This window comes from Ctenocephalides felis, unplaced genomic scaffold, assembly GCF_003426905.1.
Source record: "Ctenocephalides felis isolate EL2017-DRISC unplaced genomic scaffold, ASM342690v1 CF-g0.4_SCAFFOLD_01886, whole genome shotgun sequence".
In the NCBI taxonomy this organism is placed as follows: domain Eukaryota; kingdom Metazoa; phylum Arthropoda; class Insecta; order Siphonaptera; family Pulicidae; genus Ctenocephalides; species Ctenocephalides felis.
In genome coordinates, this window is record NW_020538040.1 from 102,626,330 (window position 1) to 102,650,676 (window position 24,347).

At 29.3% G+C, this 24,347-nt stretch overlaps 2 protein-coding genes across 2 annotated transcripts; one reads left to right on the forward strand and one right to left on the reverse strand.

Moving 5' to 3' along the window:
* Window positions 1-1,427: 1,427 nt before the first annotated feature.
* On the reverse strand, window positions 1,428-17,892 carry LOC113378746. Its single transcript, XM_026619325.1, has 3 exons — window positions 17,856-17,892; window positions 11,004-11,085; window positions 1,428-2,098 (listed from the first exon to the last, which is right to left on the reverse strand). The coding sequence occupies exons 2-3, from the start codon at window positions 11,010-11,012 to the stop codon at window positions 1,643-1,645; spliced, it is 465 nt and encodes a 154-aa protein (XP_026475110.1). The 5' UTR covers window positions 11,013-11,085; window positions 17,856-17,892; the 3' UTR covers window positions 1,428-1,642.
* A 2,770-nt stretch (window positions 17,893-20,662) lies between these two features.
* LOC113375620 (probable enoyl-CoA hydratase, mitochondrial) lies at window positions 20,663-22,931 on the forward strand. The gene is made up of 3 exons (XM_026615552.1): window positions 20,663-20,944; window positions 22,321-22,499; window positions 22,887-22,931. Exons 1-3 carry the CDS (start codon window positions 20,857-20,859, stop codon window positions 22,929-22,931), a joined length of 312 nt encoding a protein of 103 aa, XP_026471337.1. The 5' UTR covers window positions 20,663-20,856.
* The last annotated feature ends 1,416 nt before the right edge of the window (window positions 22,932-24,347 follow it).

Consider the following 24,347-nt stretch of genomic DNA (forward strand, 5'->3'; position numbering starts at 1 on the left):
GTACATGTTCAAACCCTGCCTTAGTGTTTTGTATTTTTATGAAACATTTATATTAGTATTTAAAGCGCTGCTGGGATAGTTTAATAAAATTTTTTTTTTGTTTTTAATATCTTATTAACTAAGCACTATATCTGTTTATTTTTGAATGATAGTATTCTCATCTCTTAAATGTAGATAATATGTAATTATATAGTAATCTAAATTAATAATTTAATTTATTCTCCTATAGATTTAATAGCATCTAGTCTCTCTATCATTAATTTTTTTATGCTATAATTTGAATGTACCGCCAAAGTGCGTTATGACCCCGTAACTAATTTTTTTGTGTAAGAACTGGAAATATTCTTCATCATCTCCATGTTATATACAGAATGGTCGTTTACTAAATATATTAATATGGTATTTGCGCAACTTTAGAGATTTGTAAGTTTATTAAAAAAATTAATTAAATCAAAAAAAAAAAATGGTTCAAGAACTTTTGTCAAGGTTTAATTACTGGTTGTAAAGGTAGATTAAATAAATTTGAAGCTATTAAAATTATAGTTTTTCGTCTAACCGTACTAAACCGGCGACGCCTCTGTAAGCCTGAAGGAATATTTAATGTCAATAGTCTGTAAGTAAATATGAACATGTCAAAGTAATTTAGTCTATTGTAAATTTTTAAGATGTATAATATAACTGAATATGAAATAGTCACATTTTCAACAAGGTTTTCTTATTTATTATAATCATAAGTGAATTTGACAAGTGTTTATGGTACTCATAAATAGGTCTTAAAGCAACTCATTTTGAAATAGACCAATGGGTAAGTAGTTTTTTTTTGTCAATATCAAGTTCACAATAATCGTGAAATTCACATGCATGAAACCTATATTTTAGAATTAAGAACATTTTGCATTTAATTAAATAATATGTATTTCATCAATATTCAACTGAGCTCTTTATAAATTTACCTTGCAAGTTTCTAACATTGGAACGAATTATATTGATTAGATATTTGACAACCTAATATCTATCATCTGATTCTGTCATATAATATTACATAATTTTTTTAAACAAATAATGCATTGTACATTTTAGGACATTCTTGGTACGATAAAAAATTCATCACAATATTTAATTAACTAGTTTCTTTTGCATAAAATTAGAAAAGCACTTACGTCAACAATACAAGTGTTCTAAATATATTTTTGGGAATTATCTTCTTGCAAAAAAAAACAATTAACATTTTATACAGCCTCAACAAACTTTATTATTAATTATTCGTAGTAGATTTATATTCATTCCAATTTTTGACATTCATGCCATTAATAACAATACCTTTTACTTCTATATAATTTAGGTTAATTTATATTTTCAATTTTAAGTATATTTATATTTTACCATTTCCTAGCGTGATTGTATAAAAACGGCAATTGCTTGGTTTTGCTATATTATTTTAGACTTGCTACTTTAGCAGATAATACAAAATTACAAAACAAGACTAGATAATTTTTTATGTAAGTATGTATATTTACTATAAATAAGTAGCACATATATTTTTTAAGCATATTTGCTTAAATTGAAATTGAAGGCAGCTTGAACTCGGTTATCACTTGTTTAGTTCTTAAAAATCTCTTTATATAGACAATCTCGAAAGGGGTCACCTATTTATTTTTTTGAGCAAATAATCTCTAAATTTATCATAATCCTGCCTCAGTAAATGTATTACAGTCGTTTGTAAATAGATAATACAATTGTTTGTCTCTTCCACAACTCCCTGTTCGACACAGTTATTTAGTCTTTCGACTGCAACAAAGTCCAGTTCATCTACATCCTGTGCAGCTTGTTGTATATCCATCAAAATCTTTGGTTTTTCTCCTGGCTCAGCCATGCGATATTCATTACAAAGCCGCCAGAATTCGACGCACTTAACTGATTCTCCAAAATTGTTATGCCTGAGATATTTTAGAAAGACTTCGGTTCCATTGCGAGAATTTAAAACATTTTCGAGACGATCCGTGAACCTGTCGATATCCTGCCTCGAGAGTTGGTCACATCCACAAATACAACGAGGCAGACGACAACTACTGGAAGACGCTTCATTCCTTGATACGTTCTGTAATAAGAAGAATTTCATATTTATATTAGAGAAATCTGTAGAACACTTTTCTTAAAAAAAGCATTTGTTGAAAGTATGTAATCAGGAAATCAATAATCAGTCCCAAACATTGGCAAAAAAATAACAGTTTCCTACATCCTACCTAAAAGTACCGGATGCGTCAAAAATAAACAAAACCTGTGTCGTATTAGTTATTTTATATAACTTATATACATATATACATACATACATATATATATATATATATATATATATATATATATATTGCCTGGGTATGTGGCCGCCTGCGTGCGACCATTTTTTAGACGCCCTTGAAAATAACATAATAAGAAAATATCAAATATGTTCAAATAAATCAAATAAATTCGATTTATAATTTGTATGTTTTCTTTATGTTTTTAGTCATTCTGAATCGTTTGAGACTAAATTTAAAGAAAAAAGTGTGTATATGAGCCGATTTTTGACTTTTTGCCAACGTTTTCTCTGAAAAACGGTTACATCGATTTCAAAAATTTAAATGTCATTTAATGTAACTACCGTCTGTGAGTTTTATGTAACAATCGGTCAAGCCGTTTCTAATCAACAAAAAAGTGTACAAATTTTCGTACACGTTTTAGCCAAAAATCTTGCATCGTTTTTAATCATTCAGAAACTGTTTGAAAGATATGATTTGGGAATCGTGCCGATTAGTTTTAAGAGATTGTTCGGATCGTTTCTTTAATTGTTAAATATTTTTACGACGATATTTATAAAACTTTTTGGCGATAGAGATCATGATCTCAAATATTACTAAATATCTCGACCTTACGACAAGTCATTTTAATTCTCAACATATTATCAAAGTTTGAAATGAGCAGCACTTTTTTACGTGAGGCAAAGTTTTATCTTTAGTTGGCATTTTTTAAAAAATGCGCAATACTATTTGAAATTTAATTTTTCCTCACGATCGGCCGATCCGTTTCTTTAGAATTGTCAAAAGTGTCAAATTTTTCGTCCACGTTATAGCCTAAATTCGTGATTTTTAAAATTCAAAAACCATTACAAAGGTAGTATTTGAGAATCTTGCTGATTGTTTGGCGATTTTGGATCCTGATCTTAATGAACAAACTACGCGTTTATTTCTTGTTCAATAATATTTAATTTTTAAACCATTTGTAAAAAATAACTAACATGTTTCGAAAATTTGTACAAAATTGAATAATCTGCGAGTTTTTCACATTGCAATGCACTCATGAATTAATATATTTTTAACTTCCCGTAGGGCAAGTTATAGTAATCGCAAAAAAATCGAAAATGAAAATTTTTATATATCTTTATGTTTCAGAGGTTTCTGAATATTTCGGCATACCTTAGAAAAAATGGATGTATGTGTGTGTGTGTGTTTCGGGAACGCGGATCAACCGATTTGAATAATTCAAAAAACATTCGATTCGTATTGATAAGGAGACGTGCTGCTTAGCTTTTGGCGAAGGCAGGTCTAGCCGTTCCGAAGATACGGGGAAAAAAGTGCCGAAAACGGTAACTCAGTTTTTAAGAGAACGGAGCGTCCGATTTGAATAATTCAAAAAACATTTTACTTGTATTGACAAGATAAAGGACTGATCAAATTTTCAAGAAGGCAGGTCTAGCGGCTTCGGAGATCTAATGAAAAAAGTAAAAAAGAATGCCATCTGGCGGTTAAAAATGATCATTAGACATATGCACATCAAATTATCAGATATTTTATAGAGATTTTAACAATAAGTATAATATTTTTTTACATTTCTATAGGTTCCGTACCAATGCTTATGCGTTAGACGGCGGCGCGGCACTTGCGCGCTTTGACATTTCGTTCAAGCAATACGATTGCTCTGAAAAATAGTTCAGAATTTCCAAAATATGTCAAAATGAAGAAAACATTTTTCTTTTCCAAAAAATTTTGTTTTCAAAAAAAAAAAAATTTTTTTCGAAGTAAAATTTTTTCAAAACTGTTAATTGTTTTTTAAAAAATTATAATTTTTGGTACGGGAAGTTCCAGCAATTTGCCTTAAGGCACGATGTCTTAAATGCCTTGAGACAGAATTCCACTTACAGCTAGTTAATGATTTGGAAACAAAGCCTTCTGTAGCTGCTTTTTAATTCGATCTCGCTTTCAATACGGCTGCCTTCGGCTGATTTTGACTACGGTCGTCTTTTAACTCAGCGGATTTTCAATACGGCCGCGAATGAATTCAGCGGACTTTTAGTTTGGCCGCCTCTTAATCCAGTCTTTCAATTTGGCCGCCTTTTAAATCAGTGGACTTTCAGCGCGACCGCTTTTTATTACGGCCGCTTTTCATTATAACCGCCTTTAAATTTGTTTTTTTTTTTTTATTTGGCCGCCACTCGGCCGCCCCAAAAGGCAGCCGCCTGCGTGCGTTGGAATGGTATAACTCTTTTCGATTTCAATAATTATATATGCATTCAGTTCAGCAAAAGTTATTTCAATTAGACTGCGACTTCTATTTACTCAGTAACGTATATTTGACCATAAAAAGAAACCTTTTATGCGACGTAGAAGGCATCAAAAGGCATTTAACACTCTTTGTAATAACTTTTGGACCATTTGGAAAGTTACAAGAAATACGTAGGGAATCACATATTTAAATGGAATATTTGACAATAAAGCTCTTGTTGTTGATATTTATGCCGTTCAGTGCACACATCTGCTAAATCCGAAAGTCAGAAAGTGGAGAAAAGCGATAAAGTAATGTATATTGATTTTAAAAATGAAAAATATATTTTAGAACGTATAAATGCATATATAGCTTACATGTAACGGTATATAAGATTTATAACTATTAATAGTGAGAAAATAATTATTATCATTAAAGTTAAAGTTTTGATATGACTTGTGGAGTTAATCAAGTTTTCAACTTTTTTTAAACTTTAAACTTTTTTTTTATTTTCGGATCTTCATTGCAGTCACACTTAAATTGTATATCGTTGGGTTTGGACCTTTCTATTCTAAATTCAGCGCATTTTAGGCCAATTTTCTGGACACCCTGTGATGGTTACTTTTCTGTTATTGATTTATTGTTCTAAATAAATAAAAAATAGATAAAAAACCTTAGCGAAGCATTCGGCTTAGCTACAATGGCGCTTTTTTCTTAAATGTTTTTTTATTATATTGTATCAACTATCTGGTAAAATTATCTCTCGATTTTTTTTCGCACGTGACTCAATAATAACAAAATCTTGAGTTAATAGATTAATAACTATTTTCACCGACCAGAAATTTATTTTTAATTAAGTTAGCTCTTATTTCCGTACTTTGAACAAGTTTCAATAAACTTCAGGCAGTTTTAATATTCTTGTTTTGCCGGGTACACGAATTTTAGTATGTTATTTTTTCAAAGTTTGTAACGTCTTCGATGTCTTTTATAAAACTAGATGAATTTTTTTCGAGACCCACAACACCCTACAGTTCTGTGTTCTTATTCGTAATTCATGAATTTGAAACCCGAAATCCAACCCAACCAGAACATATACACTACAGAATGGAGTTAATCAAAATGTCTTCTGAAATAAATGACTTATGGATTCAGAGGTCAAAAAAAATTTTCGTTTCACAGTGGCAATTTTCATTCTTTTGGAAAATTATTATAATCATAAAAAGTTATGATTATACCAAGTTCTTTCCCACTAATATCTCAGTTTTTTTTAAAAGTGTTTTTTTTAACGATTTTGCAAGTTATAGTAATCGCAAAAAAATGGAAAATGAAAATTTTTATATATCTTTACGTTTCAAAATCTTCTGAACATTTTGACATACCTTAGAAAAAAATGGATGTATGTGTGTGTGTGTGTGTGTGTGTGCGTGTATGTATGTGTGTGCGGATACAAATTTTCGTCGACGATTTCGGGAACACGGATGAAGCGATTTGAATAATTCAAAAAGAATTCGATTCATATTAATAAGGAGACGTGCTGATTAGTTTTTGGCGAAGGCAGGTCTCGCCGTTCCAAAGATATGGGGCAAAAAGTGCCAAAAACGATAACTCAGTTTTTAAGAGAACGGAGCGTCCGATTTGAATAATTCAAAAAACATTTTACTTATATTGACAAGATGAAGAATTGATCAAATTTTCATGAAGGCAGGTCTAGCGGTTTCGGAGATCTAGTAAAAAAAGTAAAAAAAATGCCATTTGGCGGTCAAAAATGATCATTAGACATATGCACATCAAATCGTCAGATATTTTACAGAGATTTTAATAATAAGTATAAATTTTGTTTACATTCCTATGGGTTCCGTACCAATGTTTATCCGTTAGACGGCAATGCGGCGCTTACGCACTTTGACATTTCGTCTCTATGCAGTTAAAGCAGTACGATTGCTTTGAAAAAAAGTTCAGAATTTCCAAAATATGTCAAAATAAAGAAAACATTTTTTTTCAAAAAAATTTTTTTTCACAAAAAATTAATTTTTTATCAAATTTATAGTTTCTTAAAAATCTAATTTGATCTAAGTAATTTTTTTTCAACAATGTTAATCTTTTTAAAATAATAATAATTTTTGGTACGGAAAGTTCCAGCAGTTTGCCTTAAGGCACAATGCCATGCGCCCCACTAGTTCAGTTTGCAAAGAGCTTTAAAGATTTTATAAAAATATTAATTTTCGATGCCATGAACCACTAGTTGAGTATATAAATATATACCAACAATGAATACATTTTGTAAAAGAAACTATAGCGACATTTCTTTTCGCCCTTTGTTTAAAAATAAAGGTGTGCGACGGAGCGCGACCGATTAACGTACGAGTCGAACGACGTCCGAGGTCTTACATCTACGCGGATTCAAAATATTTGAAAACGCGAACGAACTAGGGGAGATGTATTATTAGAAGACTCGAACGTTTCGTTTCTTTTCTTATACTTTATTATTCATGATCATCATCATCTTTATTCTATTCACCAAATATAAAGGAACTCTAACTTAACCTGATTCAGTACATAAAATATTACCTAATCAATTCTTTTAAGACAGCTTTTAATTTCAGAACGCATTTTATTTTTCATATTTACCAATCTACAAGTATATATTTGACATACTTTGGTGTACTATTTGCAACTGCTGCAATAATTAATTAATTGTAAAAAAGTAGTTTATAATAATTTAGGTAATTAACATTACTAATCTAAAACACTTACTCCAGGAGGATGTGCACTAGAGCGGGTCGATTTTTATGGGCCAAAAAGGTCGTTAAGGCACATATGATTTTCGGATACTAGGGCTCAAACTAAGATACTTTGCTTAAGAAACCATACCTCTAAAATGATATCCCATGTATTGACCTAAAAATAAGGGCTAAAAGAGTGCCCCAATTGCGTCCAAATGTACGATCGAACCCCACTAACTTTGAAAGGTCAATTCAACCATGCCCATGGTTCTTCACCCCCTGGGACTCCTGAGAGGTTTTTTCAAGATTTAACTCTTATCTTTGAGTCAATGCACGAGACATTAGAATTCATTTTAAAGGTGTGGTTTCTTCGACCCCTAAATCGACCCGCCCTAATGTGCACTATAGTAATATATTTGTTAGACATTAAGAACATTAACACCAAAATGAAACTAGTAGTATATGGCATCGTACCTTAAGGAAAATTGCTGGATTTTCCCGTGCCGTAACGAAATATTTGAGGAATATTAAATGTTTTCAAATAAATTACATTAATATAAATACTGTAACATTGTCTTAAAAAAAATATCAATACATAATTACGAAAAACAGCCAAAAACCTTCCCAACCGATTCCCAATCGATATCTTTTGAACATTTTTCAACTTTTTAAAAGGTTACGGGCTAAAAACGTTGATAAAAGATTTTACACTTTTCTGCTTATTATAAAGAAATGGCTCAGCCGCTCGTCGTACAAAACTAATAAACGCTAGTCCTTATTCAGTTATACCGAATGGCCTTTAAATTTTTAATATCGGTGCAGCTGTTTTTGAAATAACGTCGACTGAATGTCAAATATTGGCTCATATACATACACACACAGACTTACTTATACTTATACTTTTTCCAAATTTGGTCTCCAGAATGACTTGAAACATCGAGAAAACATAAAATTAGCAAATCGGATTTTTTTGCGAAAACATAAATCGGGAAATTAAAAATCTCTAAATTTAAAATGAATCATTATTAATAAATATTTAAAAACTTTACCTTTCTTGTACATCCTAATGAAGACCCCATGTTGAATTACACATAGCACAAAATTAAAATGTTTTTATTTTTTGTTTTTAGTTCAGAGATAACTTCTGGTGTATGGCCAAAATTATTTTAAACATCACTATTTCACACAATGAGTTAAATCAAACTTGCTAATTAGGAAAACAAATAATCATTTAGAGGAAACAAATATAAAAATCATTTAACATAATCACTCATCATCTTTACGCTGAAATAAATAGAGAATAAAATTAAGTTTTGCACTCGAAACGTTCTCTAAATTTTTGTCTTTTGGACATGCACATAACAAGTTAATTTAAAATTAAAATATATTAAACATAAGTTTAATTTAAATAATTTTTAATTAAAAAATCTTATCCCGTTTTGTTTATCACATATGTTTCAGAATTGATTGATTGTTTGATGAGGAAATTAAAAGTTGAATAAGTGATGATTCAAATACAGAGAGAATTTTCTGTCATAGAAACCTGAAAGGAATTCAAAAAGCACGTGCTTCAAATATGATAGCATCATTATTTTCATGAAATTACCTTCGAATTATAAATGTAAAGTATTAGATATAATGATAATAATATACTAAAGTAAAATATTAAATAAAATATTAATATTTTTATTAGCTTTAATAATGAGTTTTTCGGGTAAAAAGTATACTTTTTTTAAATAAATTTATCTAAACTAATAAATTATGTGTAGACGTTGAAAATATTTATTTTATAAGAAATCAAGAGTCAGCAGACGACAATGAAAAATCTGAACTTAATTGGACACATAACATCGCAATTATTATTGTTATTCTCGGCTAAATCTTTCATCATATCGAAAAGACTGCATGCAATAGAGATTTACTTTTAAATTTATCAAAAAATTGAGAACCGAAAACTATTGAAATAAGCATTTATTTGGGGCATTTATTTAAGTCTTCTGAATTTTCAACTTTCAACCTCATCAATTCGGAAAGATATTAAAACATTGGTGGCTCTATTTTAATTAACTTTTTATTGTATCCGTAAAATATATAAAATATAAATTGAAATGGTTTTATTGGAAATAGACTAGACTCTACACTATGTTATTTATAACAAATAATGTTAAATAATTATTTTTAGTGGATGAAAAAGTAATTTTCAACGAATTATTGTGTTATGCGTAAACATTTTTGGTTTTCAAATAATTTTCAAATTATATTTTTAAAATTCAACGACAAATATACACCTATTGCCCCCTTTTACACGGTATTTTGCATTTACACGAAATTATAAACTATAATTTTTTTCTTAAAACATTTTCATTGTTTTGCTGTCAAAATACAAGACTACAAAATGTATGTTACAGTTACGAACTCTTACAAAGTAGTTCATGTCTATGATGGAAATATAAGATAAGATGGGAACTCGCCGTTTTATGATCAAAACTAAATTTTATGTGAGTATAAGCTAGTTTGTTTGAAATACCAAAACAAAGAGCATTATTGTTTCTAAACTTTGTTTTCAATAAGTGTTTATATATAATTGATAGCATAAATTTGTTCAAGGTAGGCAAATAACAGAATTGTTATTTCAAAATCTATAACTAATATAAAATTTCATAGTTCGACAATGGCAAAAGATAAAAATAAAGAGCTAGAAAGTAACAGACAAGTTATAATTAAATCAAAATTAAAATTTTGAACAATCTCCGTAGTAATAATGAAAGAATAATAGCTGTTACTAATTTGTATTCTATGAATTAAGCTATAATTTATTGAATGTATTTGATATTAAATTATTAATATTTATTATTGTTCAATGTGATTCCGATATTAATCATATTAAAAACTGACAAAAAGGGCTTTTTATAGTGATTTTCGTTTAGCACGGTTTTTCGTGTAAAACGGGGGATATGTGCATCTATACAATAAATATTATAAAGTGATGTGAAATGGAATTCTATATATTTTTTATAGTTATATTGCATGACTTGTATGAAAATTAGATAACTGTCAGTAAAATACAGTGAAACGACGCAAACAGAATCGTGAATCGATAACGCGAAGGTTATAAGGAAATACACTAGAAATTGTTGCGGTAATATAAGTAATTACTATATTCTTTATATGTGTAATAATTTAATCATATATAATATTAAATTCATTTAATAAATCAGTAATTATTTTGCAGTAACGATTCACGCAAAAAACGTCAAATTCCACGTGTTTTCCCTATAACACATAAAAGGTTATAAATAATAAATTTATTATTTATTTTATTTCACATACGCAATATATGTTTTGTTATTTCATTAATAATTTAGATTAATATGTTTAATATTAAGCTTACGTAGAAATAACAATAATCACTTAATAATATATATTAATTATCTTTTCACAACAAACTCTAACTTTAATATAATTCAATTCACAAGCACTGATTATATTATCTGTATAATAAATTTTAATTATTTAAACATAACAGACAGTGATTTCACAATTCAATAAAGGCACTATTGAATGAATTTGTTTAGCACAATACACATTGTACTCATCACAGTTCAAGAAAGCATTAATAAGGTCACAGTATATAAAAGATAAGAATTACTCAAATGGAACGCAAAACAAATATCGAATTATAGAATAAAATATTAACAGATTATTTCAATGTTTTATTGTCTTTTGACTTTGTATCAGTTTTAATTTTATGTAGAAAAAACTTACAAAATTCATCGCACATGCGTCCAGCCGCGCAAAGGTTTGCGATGCGACTGCTCGATTCGGTTCCCATCGAATTGCGCGAGGCCTGAAAAGAATACACAAGAAAATAAAACACATGCGAATGTCAGATGAAGGTTCCGTACCTTCATTTTTAAGGTAGATTGAGTTTACAATTAGTTATTGGCAGTAGGCCAATGCCATCTTTTCTGTAAGTTAACTATATTTTTTATAGCTCACTTTTATCAGCCAAAAACTTTCAAAAACTGGTAGTGCGTGGAATCGTTTCTTAAGACAAATTGCTGGAACTTCCCGTTTCGATAATTAAGCTTTAAACAAATTAGATTTTTCTATTGTATCTTGATTTTTTTTGAAAATCTTGAACTTTTTTTAAAGCAATCGCGCTGCGTAGCTGTTCTAGCGTTGCGGTTTCGTGAATCGATTTGAGTAATTCAAATAACACTCGGTTCGTATTGACGTGCTGATTAGTTTATGGGAAAAGCAGGTCCAGGCGTTTCAAAGATACGGGGCAAAAAGGGCCAAAAATGCTATTTTCAAATAACACTCGGTTCGTATTGACGTGCTGATTAGTTTATGGGAAAAGCAGGTCTAGGAGTTTCGAAGATACGAGGCAAAAAGACCCAAAAATGCTATTTTAGCCTTTGAGATAACGGAGCGTCCGATGTGAATGATTCAAAAAATATTTTATTTAAATGAAGAACTGATAAAATTTTTGGGGAGGCAGATCTAGCCGTTTGGGAGATTCGATAAAAAAGTGAAAAAAAAATACCATTCGGCGGTCAAAAATGATCATTAGACATATGCACATCAAATTATCAGATATTTCATAATAATTTTAATAATAAGAACAAATTTTGTTTACATTTCTTTGAGTTCCGTATCAATATTTATCCGTTAGACTTTGAGCCGGAATTTACTATATTTCATCTGTGCGCAGCGCGATTGCTTTGAAAAAAATATTTCAAAATATAAAAAAATCAAATTTTTGAAAAAAGTCAAATTATTTAAAAAATTCTAAATCTAATTTTTTCAAAGTTTTAAAATAATTTTGAATCTTTTTAAAAAAAATAATTTTGGGTATAGAAAGTTTCAGCAATTTGCCTTAAGGCGCGATGCCATGCACCGCTAGTTTTCTATTTTTTTCTAATATTATAATATACCCTAAGTAAATAATTTTTAGTCAATAATTTTTCTGTCGTTTGCAATTTAAAATTGTACTGGGTTGCTGATACTATAGTATAGTATTATGTTGTTAGACAACATTACGTATTAGTTAATGTATTTAAATTTTGAAAGAAACATCATTTTAGCATAATTATTGTATAAACGCTTCAGGATACTTTTATATTCACGAGGTTCTCAGGTTTACTCTTCTGGAATTTTAATGAAATTTCGCATGGTGAAGTAAAGTTGATAGTCAAAATTTCTCATACGACTATAATATTTTAAAGGGTTCTCTTTAACTATCAATTCTATATCATGCAAAGTTTCTTCAAAATCCCAGGGAGTAAGCCTAAGGTTTCCATTGTCAGTATCAGATAAAAAGTAGACAGAGCAGAAAAAATAGAGACTTCAATTTTAACCATTGCATAGTATGATAACTGTACGTGTAAAGTCAACGTATTCAAAATTAATAAAAACTTAATATATCTATATTCATTAAAGCTGCACTAAATTGAAGCAGGTCGAATTAAAAAATAGTTAGTCATAAGGAGAAAACATCTAATAATTAATTATATTTTTGTTTTTAATTTATTTCATTAGTTATCACTAAAACATTGAGTAGATTTCAGTTGTATCTTACTAGAACAATATTTAAAAAAAAGTTTTTGTGTCGATGGGGCTTCCTAACTTTCTTAAAAACTAGAGAATATAACTAGATATATATGAGACCTGACCATTTGCGTCTTCTGCAAAAAGTAGTCCATAAATAATTACACTACATAATTACAGTGCATAATTTTATGAACCTGAGTATGCATAGCTTACAATTAGTAATAAATATTAGGTATTCTCAAAACATTTACAGAGTAAAGGTTTTAGATTTTTTTTCGTGAAACTATTGCGTAGTTAAGACAATAGAAAGTTTTTTGATTGTTAAATATATGACCTCCAAATTCCCACAATGCGTTTGGCCCTAAAGGTGCGCCTTTCAAATTTTCAATTTGATCCGAGTCATTTCTTAGAACTAACTGTTAAAGTATGTACTACATCTCTGAAAATAAAATCAGATTAACTATGAAGATCACTATATTCATAATATAAGAATAAAAAAGCATATGCAGACTTACACTGAAGATATGCTTTGAATTTATGAATAAATAAACCTCTGTTTCATTCCTCATAATAAATTCAAAAACACATATTCATAAATAAATCGAATTATTTTAAAATTATTATGATGATTAATTAGATTTTCACAGTAAATTAATATAAATCGAACGATTCTAACAATTCATAGCATTGATATATTGAGAACCTATGCTACAGATAAGTGAAAAAAATACTTCAAAATCATTTGCGTGTTATAAAAATAATGCTGCCAAAAATAAATCTTGACATAGCGCGATCGTAACATAAGTTGGTAGAAATGTATCATGCAACACCCAAATGGCACAGAAGAAAGGACCGCTGTAAAATTTCGCTGATTAGAATTTTGTACCAAAAAGGATCATAATTCTTACAAGCCCTGTTATTATATTAAATCTTTTGTTTAAGTGTTTGCTTGACACGATTTTATATATCAAAAACAAATAAAGATAGAGCTCTAAATACGTCGTTAGAGGATTACAATGCAGATTCCTCAAGAAATAGATAATCACATGATATCGATCGATTTATCTAATTATATTGCACAAACACACATATACAGGGTGGCTGATATGTAATGCAACAAAGTAAAGCGATATAACTTTGTCATTTTCATTTTATATTTCATTGTTCAAAAGCAAAAATGTCGGAAATGACATCAAATTTTAGAATCAGTTGAGATGTGTTCTAATTTGCCACCTTTGGCACGAATTATGGCCTTCAAACGGCAGAAAAACCATAACGAGCTGCACGAAAGTGGCTCTGGGGTACTTTGGCTCATTCCCGGCGAGGCGCCTTCTTGGGATGATCGACACTTTGGTATTTTTTAGTGTGAACCTTACTCTCCAAAATGTCCAAGGCACAAAAGTCCAACGAATTTAGATCCAGAGATTTTGGTGGCTATTGTGCAATGGAAATGAAGCAAAAAAACCTCTTTTTTAAGCCATTTTCGGTTGACGCGTGCTGAGTTTGATGGTGGTGAGTCCTGTTGGATTGTTCATGGTCTGCGGCCAAAATTTTTAAATACCCAGGACTTCAATACTGCCTTTAAGACATTTTCCCGATAATTTCGGCAATTATTTTGATCCCACGGTCGATGAATAAGAGCGGAATGTCACCATCGGCCGTTACGGTGATTCACACCGTTACCGTCGGCGGCGCTTGAGTTTTGGTGGCCAATCGAAGGTGTAAATTGTTAGCTGACCTTTTTGGCAAGTAAACCCTATCATTTTGTTCGTTCACAAACTGCTCGATTTGGAATGTCTTACCATCTGAGAAAACCAAATTCGGTAACTAGCCACTTTCGTGCAAGCGAAGCAACCCCTTGGCTCCTTCCCGTCTAACTTTTTTCTGTGCATCGATGAGCTCTTGCACTTTTTGGAACTTCAGTGGCTTTAGTCCAAGCTCATTTCTCAATATGTGTTGCATCCGTTTTTGTGATATGTTCAGCTCACGAACCATTTTTTTACCACTGCGATCCGAATTTCGATCGATTTTTGCCTATACTTTTTGGATCATTTCTGGTGTTGTTAGTGTTTTTTTTCGTCCACTTTTTAAACGCGGTGTAACACTGAGTGTATCACGGTTACGAGATATGGTACGAGAAACAAAATATTTGTTCGCATTTAAATGCTGGAGGGCTCTAAAGATAGCCACTTAAGGTTTTCCAGCTAAATATGAAGCAATCGCACTATCACGCTTAACTTCCGATTACTATAACTTATCCTATAAGAAGTTAAAAATAATTCTCACGTTGTTTGGAACTTGATGATCTTTTAAGTGCAACCTAGAGCTTTGGTGAAATTATGACCATTTATCGATTATTTGGATAAAGTTTTGTTCATTTGTCCATTTAAATAAACTTTGGAATCGTAACCGAAAAACATTTCTATAACCACAGTAGAAAAATAACACAATTTCCCCAAGTGATAAATAATTAAAACTTTTTGTGGAACTATGAACTTAAACCTTTCACAATCGATCGACTTTGAGAGGCCCTCCTTTAAAAAAAATCAACGAAAGTGTGTTGGCAAGATTCATCAGAAGTTGGCAAATTTAAATAGAATTGTAAAATCCTAGTTAAATGAATATTGATTCCGTATCCAACTATGAACTGTTTCGCTTCTGTTACAAGAAGATACCATGTTTTCTGCTGTTTTTATTTATTTAAAACAAATTTTCAGTTATATGTTGATTTTTTATAAAGTTTTAAAAATACCAGTTTTTCAACTATTTTATCGTTTTAAGTTTTATTTTTTATCCTGGTTGATTGCTGAATTTTGCCACAAATCAAGTGTTGAAACTTTTAATTAATAAAGAAAAATTTTCTTTTAACTCTTATTTTTATTTGACGAATTGGCTAATAATTATTTACACACGCACACACACACACATATATATATATATATATATATATATATATATATATATACAAAATTATTGTTCGAGACTGTTTACTAGTAGCGAATTCCATTTATTTATAATAAAATCGTTCGTTACATCAACTTTAAGAAATTTCGCACAAGAGTGAATCATATTGTGCTATGTTTGCTTATTGACACAGATTTCAAATTGTTTTTATTGTATCTCTTGATTTATATTGAATTATATTTTGTTCATCATATGAGTATGTTTATATTATTATTCAGAAGATTATTTTTCTTTGCAAGGAATGAAGGAAACAAATTTTTACGATGTAAGGTGGCGTCCATTAATCACGAGAGCGAGTTTTAAGGATTTTTGGACTCCCCTCTCCATTGGTGATACGTGGTGATATTCAAAATTACCCCCCCTCCCTCACCAAACATCACGTGTATTTTTAGTTGCGTGAAAAAATAAAAAAAAAAAATTTTTTTTGAAAATGTTTGAATGTTTTTTAAAAAAAAACAGTTAAAAAATAAATACACGTTATCTTATCATACACCTACATAGACCCCCCCCCCTAAAAACCTCACGTGATTAAGAGACGCCCCCTAAGTAGTATCTATTTTGCTAACTGAGCTCGGCCCCGTGAATTTGCAAAAACAGGTCTGGGTTCGATACCCAACTTGGCCAGCTTGATATCGAGCAGTAATGATTTTCAATTGAAATTAAAATCATAGATCTCGAATACGATATAAAATAAAAATAGATCTTTGTGATATTGTATAGTTTCACTACTATTAGAAATATAATATATTTTCATCAAGAAAGGAATGCCCAACCACTGAGTTGCCTTCTAGAAATACTAGATTAAAAATAAAGAATGTACACCACAAGACAACACCAGCACATTGTTCTGATTGCTGTTCACATATAAACAAATAGCTACTCTATAATATAATAATAAAGCAGTTGATCTACTTCAACTATATATAAATATAAATAAAGGGTATTCTTAACTTCCGTCGGGCAAGTTATTGTAATCGTCCAAAAATCGAAATTGAAAATTTTTGCATTTCTTCGCGTTTTTAAGGTTTCTGGATATTTTGGCATACTTCCGAAAAAATGGATGTGTGTGTATGTGTGTATGTATGTATGGATACAATTTTTCGTTCACGATTTCGGGCGCACGGATCAACCGATTTGAATGGTTCAAAAAACATTCGATTCCTATTTATAAGGAAATGTGCTGATTAGTTTTTGTCACAAGCAGGTCCAGCCTTTTTGGAGATACGGGGCAAAGAGTGCAGAAAATAAAAATCGATTATTTGAGACAACAAAGCATCCGATTTCAATGATCCAAAACACATTCAATTCGTAATGACGGGGAGAAATGGTGATTAGTTTTTGGAAAAGGCAGGTCTAGACGTTTCGAAAACACCGTGCTAAATATGCAAAAAATAGCAGTTTTTGAGAGAACTAAGCATCCGATTTGAATGATTCAAAATACTTTCTGCTTGTGTTGACAAAACAATTGCTTTTAGAAATTTTTTTTTTTTTTGATATTGAAAATAATTTGAATTTTAATTTTAATTCTAGCTATAGTTCTAAAGCTCACATATATACTTCAAATAAATAATTTTAACTTTGCAAATAATATAATTCTTATAAATATCGAACAATGTCCATCATTTTAAATTCAATTGATTAAATTTTGTTCATTTACCATTCTGTATACATATATACGTATTTATAATAATATATTTGAAAACATTTAATATTTCTCGAATATTTCATTACGGCACGGGAAGTAACAGAAATTTGCCTTAAGGCACGATGCCATACACCACTATTTTTTTTAATTGATGTTTTTTTAATAAAACAAACGGGCGTATCTTGTATTTATGGTTATATATTATAATAAATAAGTTATTGCATAGATGACATATAAATGATTCACAAAAGCATTTTAAAGCGGAACATATGGCCCTATAATACAGAAGCTTGGAATTGCTTAGAATACAGTGATATAAAAAATTCTTTTAATATAAAATTGTCAGCAAATTTAATATATGGAAATTAGCTGATAACTTATTTTTATATAAAAATATGTATATATAAATGAGGTTAAAACGAGTAATTATTATTGTCAGTATGATAACGCACCTTGTTTCAGAATTATTATTAGGCAGGCACAAAATACACAAATAATAATTTAAAACTTTCAATCTACTATTTCTATTAATTAATTATTTCACAATAAACTATGAAAACACCGGCTTCTTGACGTTTATGACAACACTGTTTGTTAAGGTGCGTCCACACCTAACGAACGAACACGAACGAACATAAAAGAACGTACCAGAACAAACGGCAACAGCATAGTGTGGAGCCACGACGATCACAAACGAACATAAACAAACATGGCGAGCAATGTTCCGCAACTTGTCGGTACATCAAAGGGAATTGTTCGTTCATGTTTGAACTCGTATGTGCAGTGTGGACGTCTCAACGAACGCAAACGAACATTTTTGTTTTAATAATTTTAATAATTTAATAATATTTTTTTAATAATTTAATAATAATGTTAATAATTTTAATGTTTGAAAATTTTAATAATATTTACTTTTAATTATTGTGTACAGTTTGAAAATTTTGAATAAATTATGGGATGGTCAAATGACGTAATTTTATCATTCATAAATGAAATAGAAAAGTTTCCTATAATATGGGAGACTAAAGACCCTTTTTATAAAATTATTAGAAAAAAAAACGATGCTTGGGAAAGTGTAGGCAAAACGTTTGGGATGTCAGAAGCTGCAGTAAAGAAGAAATTGCAGTCATAGATAAAAGAAGAGTATGATTGCAGTCTTTACAAGTAAATATTAAACTTGTTATCATACATAGACATTCAACATATATGTTGAGGATGAGAGTATGAAAATTGAGTATAGTTAGCTCAAGCCTGGAATGTTCAGCTTGCTCCGAATATGAATGCTGAGGAAAGAAAACGACTCAAAATATAAATATTAAATACAAAAACTGAGTGAAATTAATTGAATAATTTATTTACAGTATATTTACAAAATATACACGAACAAAAATCACACAAAAACCAGTGAAAATGCCGTATGATTAAAGCTTACATCCATATCAATAATAAAACTGACGTTTCACGGAACATCTACGAACAACGAAAATTCAAGCGCTCACTGCTTTTAAGCGCTTGTTCAAGTTCGTTTGGAATTTTTTGCGTTCGTTCGTGTTCCTGTTCGTTCTTCTTTGTATTTTCTTGTTCGACATGTTCGTTCGTGTTCGTTCGTTAGGTGTGAACGCACCTTTAGGTGTACAACAATAGTGTGAATAATTTTTCATAGATGGCCCTACTGGTGTCGTTCAAATGTGACACATAAAACATGATTTATTAATATTATTCAATTTAATATTTCGCTTTTTATTGCATGCATATTTCATTATACGTCCCCAAAATTAATGAGTTTTTAGAATTCAACCACTTTTTGTAGGACTACAATATTTTAGGGAGTTTCAATTAGACCATGATCTTTATCGCATTATTAAGTTTCATTAAAACCGCCAATTTTTTTAAAATTCATTTACGACGGAATATAATATATATAGATATCTTTCAGTTTACAAATTTGTTTCAGACTTTTTTGCAGATTTGTGATCGAAAACTTTTGCACTTTGATTCTAATATTAAAGAAACGGACCGGCCAATCCTCTCCCAAAATTAACCAACATGAGACCTCGAGTTAACCATGTAACCATTTAACCATGAGTTACATCTTATGGCTTTTACATTTTTGAAATTGGTCCAGCCGTTTTTGAGAAACTATCGACAAAAGTTCAAATTTTGGTTTCAACGTTTTTTTTTTGTTTTATTGGTCTTGTAATCTGGTAACGTTATACTTACTTTTTTGGCCTCGAACTATTCAGAATGATATGTAACGTCGAAAAAACATATAATACATAGATTTAAAAGTTTTTTGTGAAGATTAAGATAAAATAAAAACAATTTAAAACTGTTGCAAAAATGAAATTTTTGAACTATTATTCATGCATTACTCATATATCGATTGAATATTATTTATTTTAGCAAAGATGAAATAGATTAATATAAATATCGTAACATTGTCTAAAATAAGGATTACATAAACCGAATTGCCGATGTTAAAATTATTTATTTAAAGTATATAAGTGAGCTTTAGAACTTTAGCAAGAATTAAAATTAAAATCTGAATAATTTTCTATATACAAAAAAAAATTTTTTGAAAAAAAAAATCCAAAAGCAACTCTTCTGCCAACACAAGCAGAAAGTTTTTTGAATCATTCAAATCGGATGCTTAGTTCTCCCAAAATCTGAATTTTTTTGTGCATTTAGCCTTGTATCTTCGAAACGGCTGGATCTGCCTTTGCCAAAAACTAATCACCACTCTCCGCATCATTACGAATTGAATATTTTTTGGATCATTCAAATCGGATACTCCGCTCTCTCAAAAACTCGATTTTTATTTTCTGAACTCTTTGCTCCGTATCTCTGTAACAGCTGCATTTGCATTTGCCAAAAACTAATCAGCACATTTCCCTATCAATAGGAATCGAATGTTTTTTGAACCATTCAAATCGGTTGATCCGTGCGCTCCAAAACGTGGACGAAAAAATGCGGACATACAAAACACACAAACACAACCATTTTTTCTGAGGTATGCCAAAATGTTCAGAAACCTTGAAAACGTCGAGAAATGCAAAAATTTTCATTTTCGATTTTCGGCCCATTAACTCTACGGGGTATATTAACTTTATTGTATTCTTTATCATTAATATTACAATATTTTTAATTATAAAATCTAGTATTTTGTATAACCAAGAAACAATATAAATTATAATTGTATAATAGCATAGTTATGTCTTGGCGCTCTTTTTTCAAACAATACAGCATGTTATATCCCCTTAACCTCACATAGCATTTGCTGTCACTATCGTCTTCTCGGTTGCATGTTGCTCAGGCTTATATTATGCAATATTTACGATGTTTTTCCATGTCCCGGCTGAAGTCCAATCAAATTAATCTGCTACGACATTCTGTAGTCGAACGTCGTCGTTGTAGGTTATTAGAAAAAAGTTTATTAATATTAAACATACCGCAATGGCTTCAGCTTCAAGAGTTTTAGTGAGCCGGGCCATGGGCCTAGCTAAATTGGCCAACACAAACATTAAATTATATAGCACAGCATGTAAGAAAGAATTCAATATGCATAATTGTTTTTGTTTATTTTTTTAAATAATCATTGCATGTACGCTGTTGACGTGGGTGCAGTGACTTTATCGGCATTAACATCTAGATTAATACTGTTTGTTTTATTTTAATTAACAATTAACTAATTAAGGCATGTGATTTTAACACAAGACTAACATTTAACAAGTTGCTAAATGCTACTGACCTTGTCCGCAATGACCTCTGCTGTACTACTCGTATAGGGTCTCGTAATTGATTTAACATTAAGATTTTGATTTTTAATTTAACCAAAGATAATCTACCATATAACGCATTAATTAAATAATTTTATTTCTTAATTCTAACACAATACTTTCTTTAATTGCATTTTCTTTCATATTTTATGTTGGTCCAGAATCCAACCTAAAGTTTTGTAATTAAGAATTCCAAATTTATGGTTTGTTTCTTATGAGATAAATCAATTCAATTTTAAATTAAAATGAAAATAAACAGCAATCCTTTGACAAAAATGTAAAGTATTTGTAAAATATAAATCTTGATTCATTATTAAAATACTTTACATGAAAATATTTCTATGAATTTTTCAAATTTTTAAATCATTAGTCATTTCTATTATTAACATTATAATTAACAATTTGGATTAATATATTAATAACTAATGTGTTAAGGTTATTCATTTTGATGTCGAGCTATATGTAAAAATTCAATAAAATTAATATAATTTTTACATTTATATAATCTAACATTTATATAATCTTCTATAAACATTTAACTTGTTATTTTATATATTGCTTCAGAAGAATTACTTCATTATTAATTAATATTTATTCATAATAATTAATTTACCTATAGGTTTTGTAACAATCAACATTAACACATTACACATTAAGACTTTTAAAATTAAAAACAAATAGTTTTTAATTTATCCATTCTAAGTCACCATTATTAGTTTTTGTTTGAAATAATTTTCTACATAAAATACTCTTGACTTAGCAAATGTTCACATATGCATATTTGCATTATACACGTCTATTTATTAGAGTTAAAATCAAATTAATATTATCCTAGATAACTTGTTCCCTTTACTTAAATAATGTTAAAACTAATTTAATGATTATTTCGATAAAAAATGAATTGGAATTAAAAAAAAACAGTTTTTTAATGAAAGCATTCCTAAGCCACAGTTACTTTTTTGTTTGAAATAATTATCTACATAAATTCTCTTGGCTTATCTGATGATTTCACATGCATTTTGTACTATTACATGTTAAGATATGACAGTAATTGTATTAATTAAATTAATATTATCCTAGATAATTGTTCGCCCTTATTATCTAATGATTATTCGATAAAAAAGAATTGGAATGTTCACAGCACCAGCAACATATGAATTCATCAAGACTGAAAAAGTAGGAGCCAAAAACAATGTTCTTTTAATTACCTTAAATAGACCAAAGGCATTGAATGCTCTTTGTGATAAATTGGTGTGTGAAATTAATGATGTTTTGGATAAACATGAATCTGATGCTAACGTTGGAGCTGTGTCATCACAGGTAAAAACAATATAAACCTCTATTCATGTTACTATAATAAATCATTTTTATGCTTATTTATTAACTTATAAATATAATGCTCTTTGATGTAATTATTATTTCTGGTGAATTACATGATTCTTTAGTTCATTTTTTTAATGGGTTGTATTGAAATCAATTAGATCATTATTTTGCTGTAAAGATCAGACATTGATATATGAATTGCAATTTATGAATGGAAGTTATATTCAATATTAAAAATGAACAGGCTGTACCTCAATATTATTATTAAAAGATGATATGTGGATAGAATCACAAAGTAAAATAAAAATGCACTATAATCACTTACTTATGTATTTAATGCTAATATCCTTATGGATCATAATAAGCATGCTTTTATTCTGTTAGATTAATAATCTGTTACTTGTTTGTTTCTTCATGTTCGATGCCTGATTGTTATCACTGGAATAAATTCGATTATTACTTTCATGTGGATTGAGAATGTATGTTACATATTATTTGAAAATACTTCATAAATAAATATTTCGTTCATGATTAAAAATCACAAGACTCTAAACAAATCATATAAAAGTGGTATAATAATATGGCATGATAAAATATCTTACCATATATGCCAAAGACTCTAGCAGATTATAATAATTTTCCACACTGAAATAAATTTGACTATTACATTCATGCAGATTGAGTATGTATGTTACATATATTGAAAATACTTCATAAATAAATATTTCGTTCATGATTGAAAATCACAAGACTCTAAACAAATCATATAAATGTGTAGATAAGGATAATAACATGGCATGATAAAATGTCTTACCATAAATGCCAAATACTCAGCAGATTATAATAATTTTTCACACTGGAATAATTTGATTATTACTTTCATGTAGATTGAGTATGTATGTTACATATTATTGAAAATACTTCATAAATAAATATTTCGTTCATGATTGAAAATCACAAGACTCCAAACAAATCATATAAATGTGTAGATATGGATAATAACATGTCATGATAAAATGTCTTACCATAAATGTGTAGATTTGGATAATAATATGGCATGATAAAATATCTTACCATATATGCCAAAGACTCTAGCAGATTATAATAACTTTTCATACTGGAATAAATTTAATTATTACTTTCATGCAGATTGAGTATGTACTCGTATGTTACATATTATTTGAAAATACTTCATAAATAAAATTTTGTTCATGATTGAAAATCACAAGACTCTAAACAAATCATATAAATGTGTAGATATGGATAATAAAATGGCATAATAAAATCTCTTACCATATATGCGAAAGACTTTAGCAGATAATAATTTTTCACACTGAAATAAATTGATTATTACTTTCACGTAGATTGAGTATGTATGTTATATATTATTTGAAAATACTTCATAAATCAATATTTTGCTCATGATTAAAAATCACAAAACTCGAAACATAATCATATAAAGTGTATTTACAGATAATAAAATGGCATAATAAAATGTCTTACCATATATGCAAAAGACTCTAGCAGATTCTAATAATTTTTCACACTGAAATAAATTTGATTATTACTTTCATGTAGATGGAGTATGTTAGTTACATATTATTTGAAAATATTTCATAAATAAATATTTCGTTCATGATTAAAAATCACAAGACTCCAAACAAATCATATAAATGTGTAGATATGGATAATAACATGGCATGATAAAAGGTCTTACCATATATGCGAAAGACTCTAGCAGACCATAATAATTTCTCACACTGAAATAAATTTGATTATTACTTTCATGTAGATAGAGTATGTATGTTACATATTATTTGAAAATATTTCATAAATAAATATTTT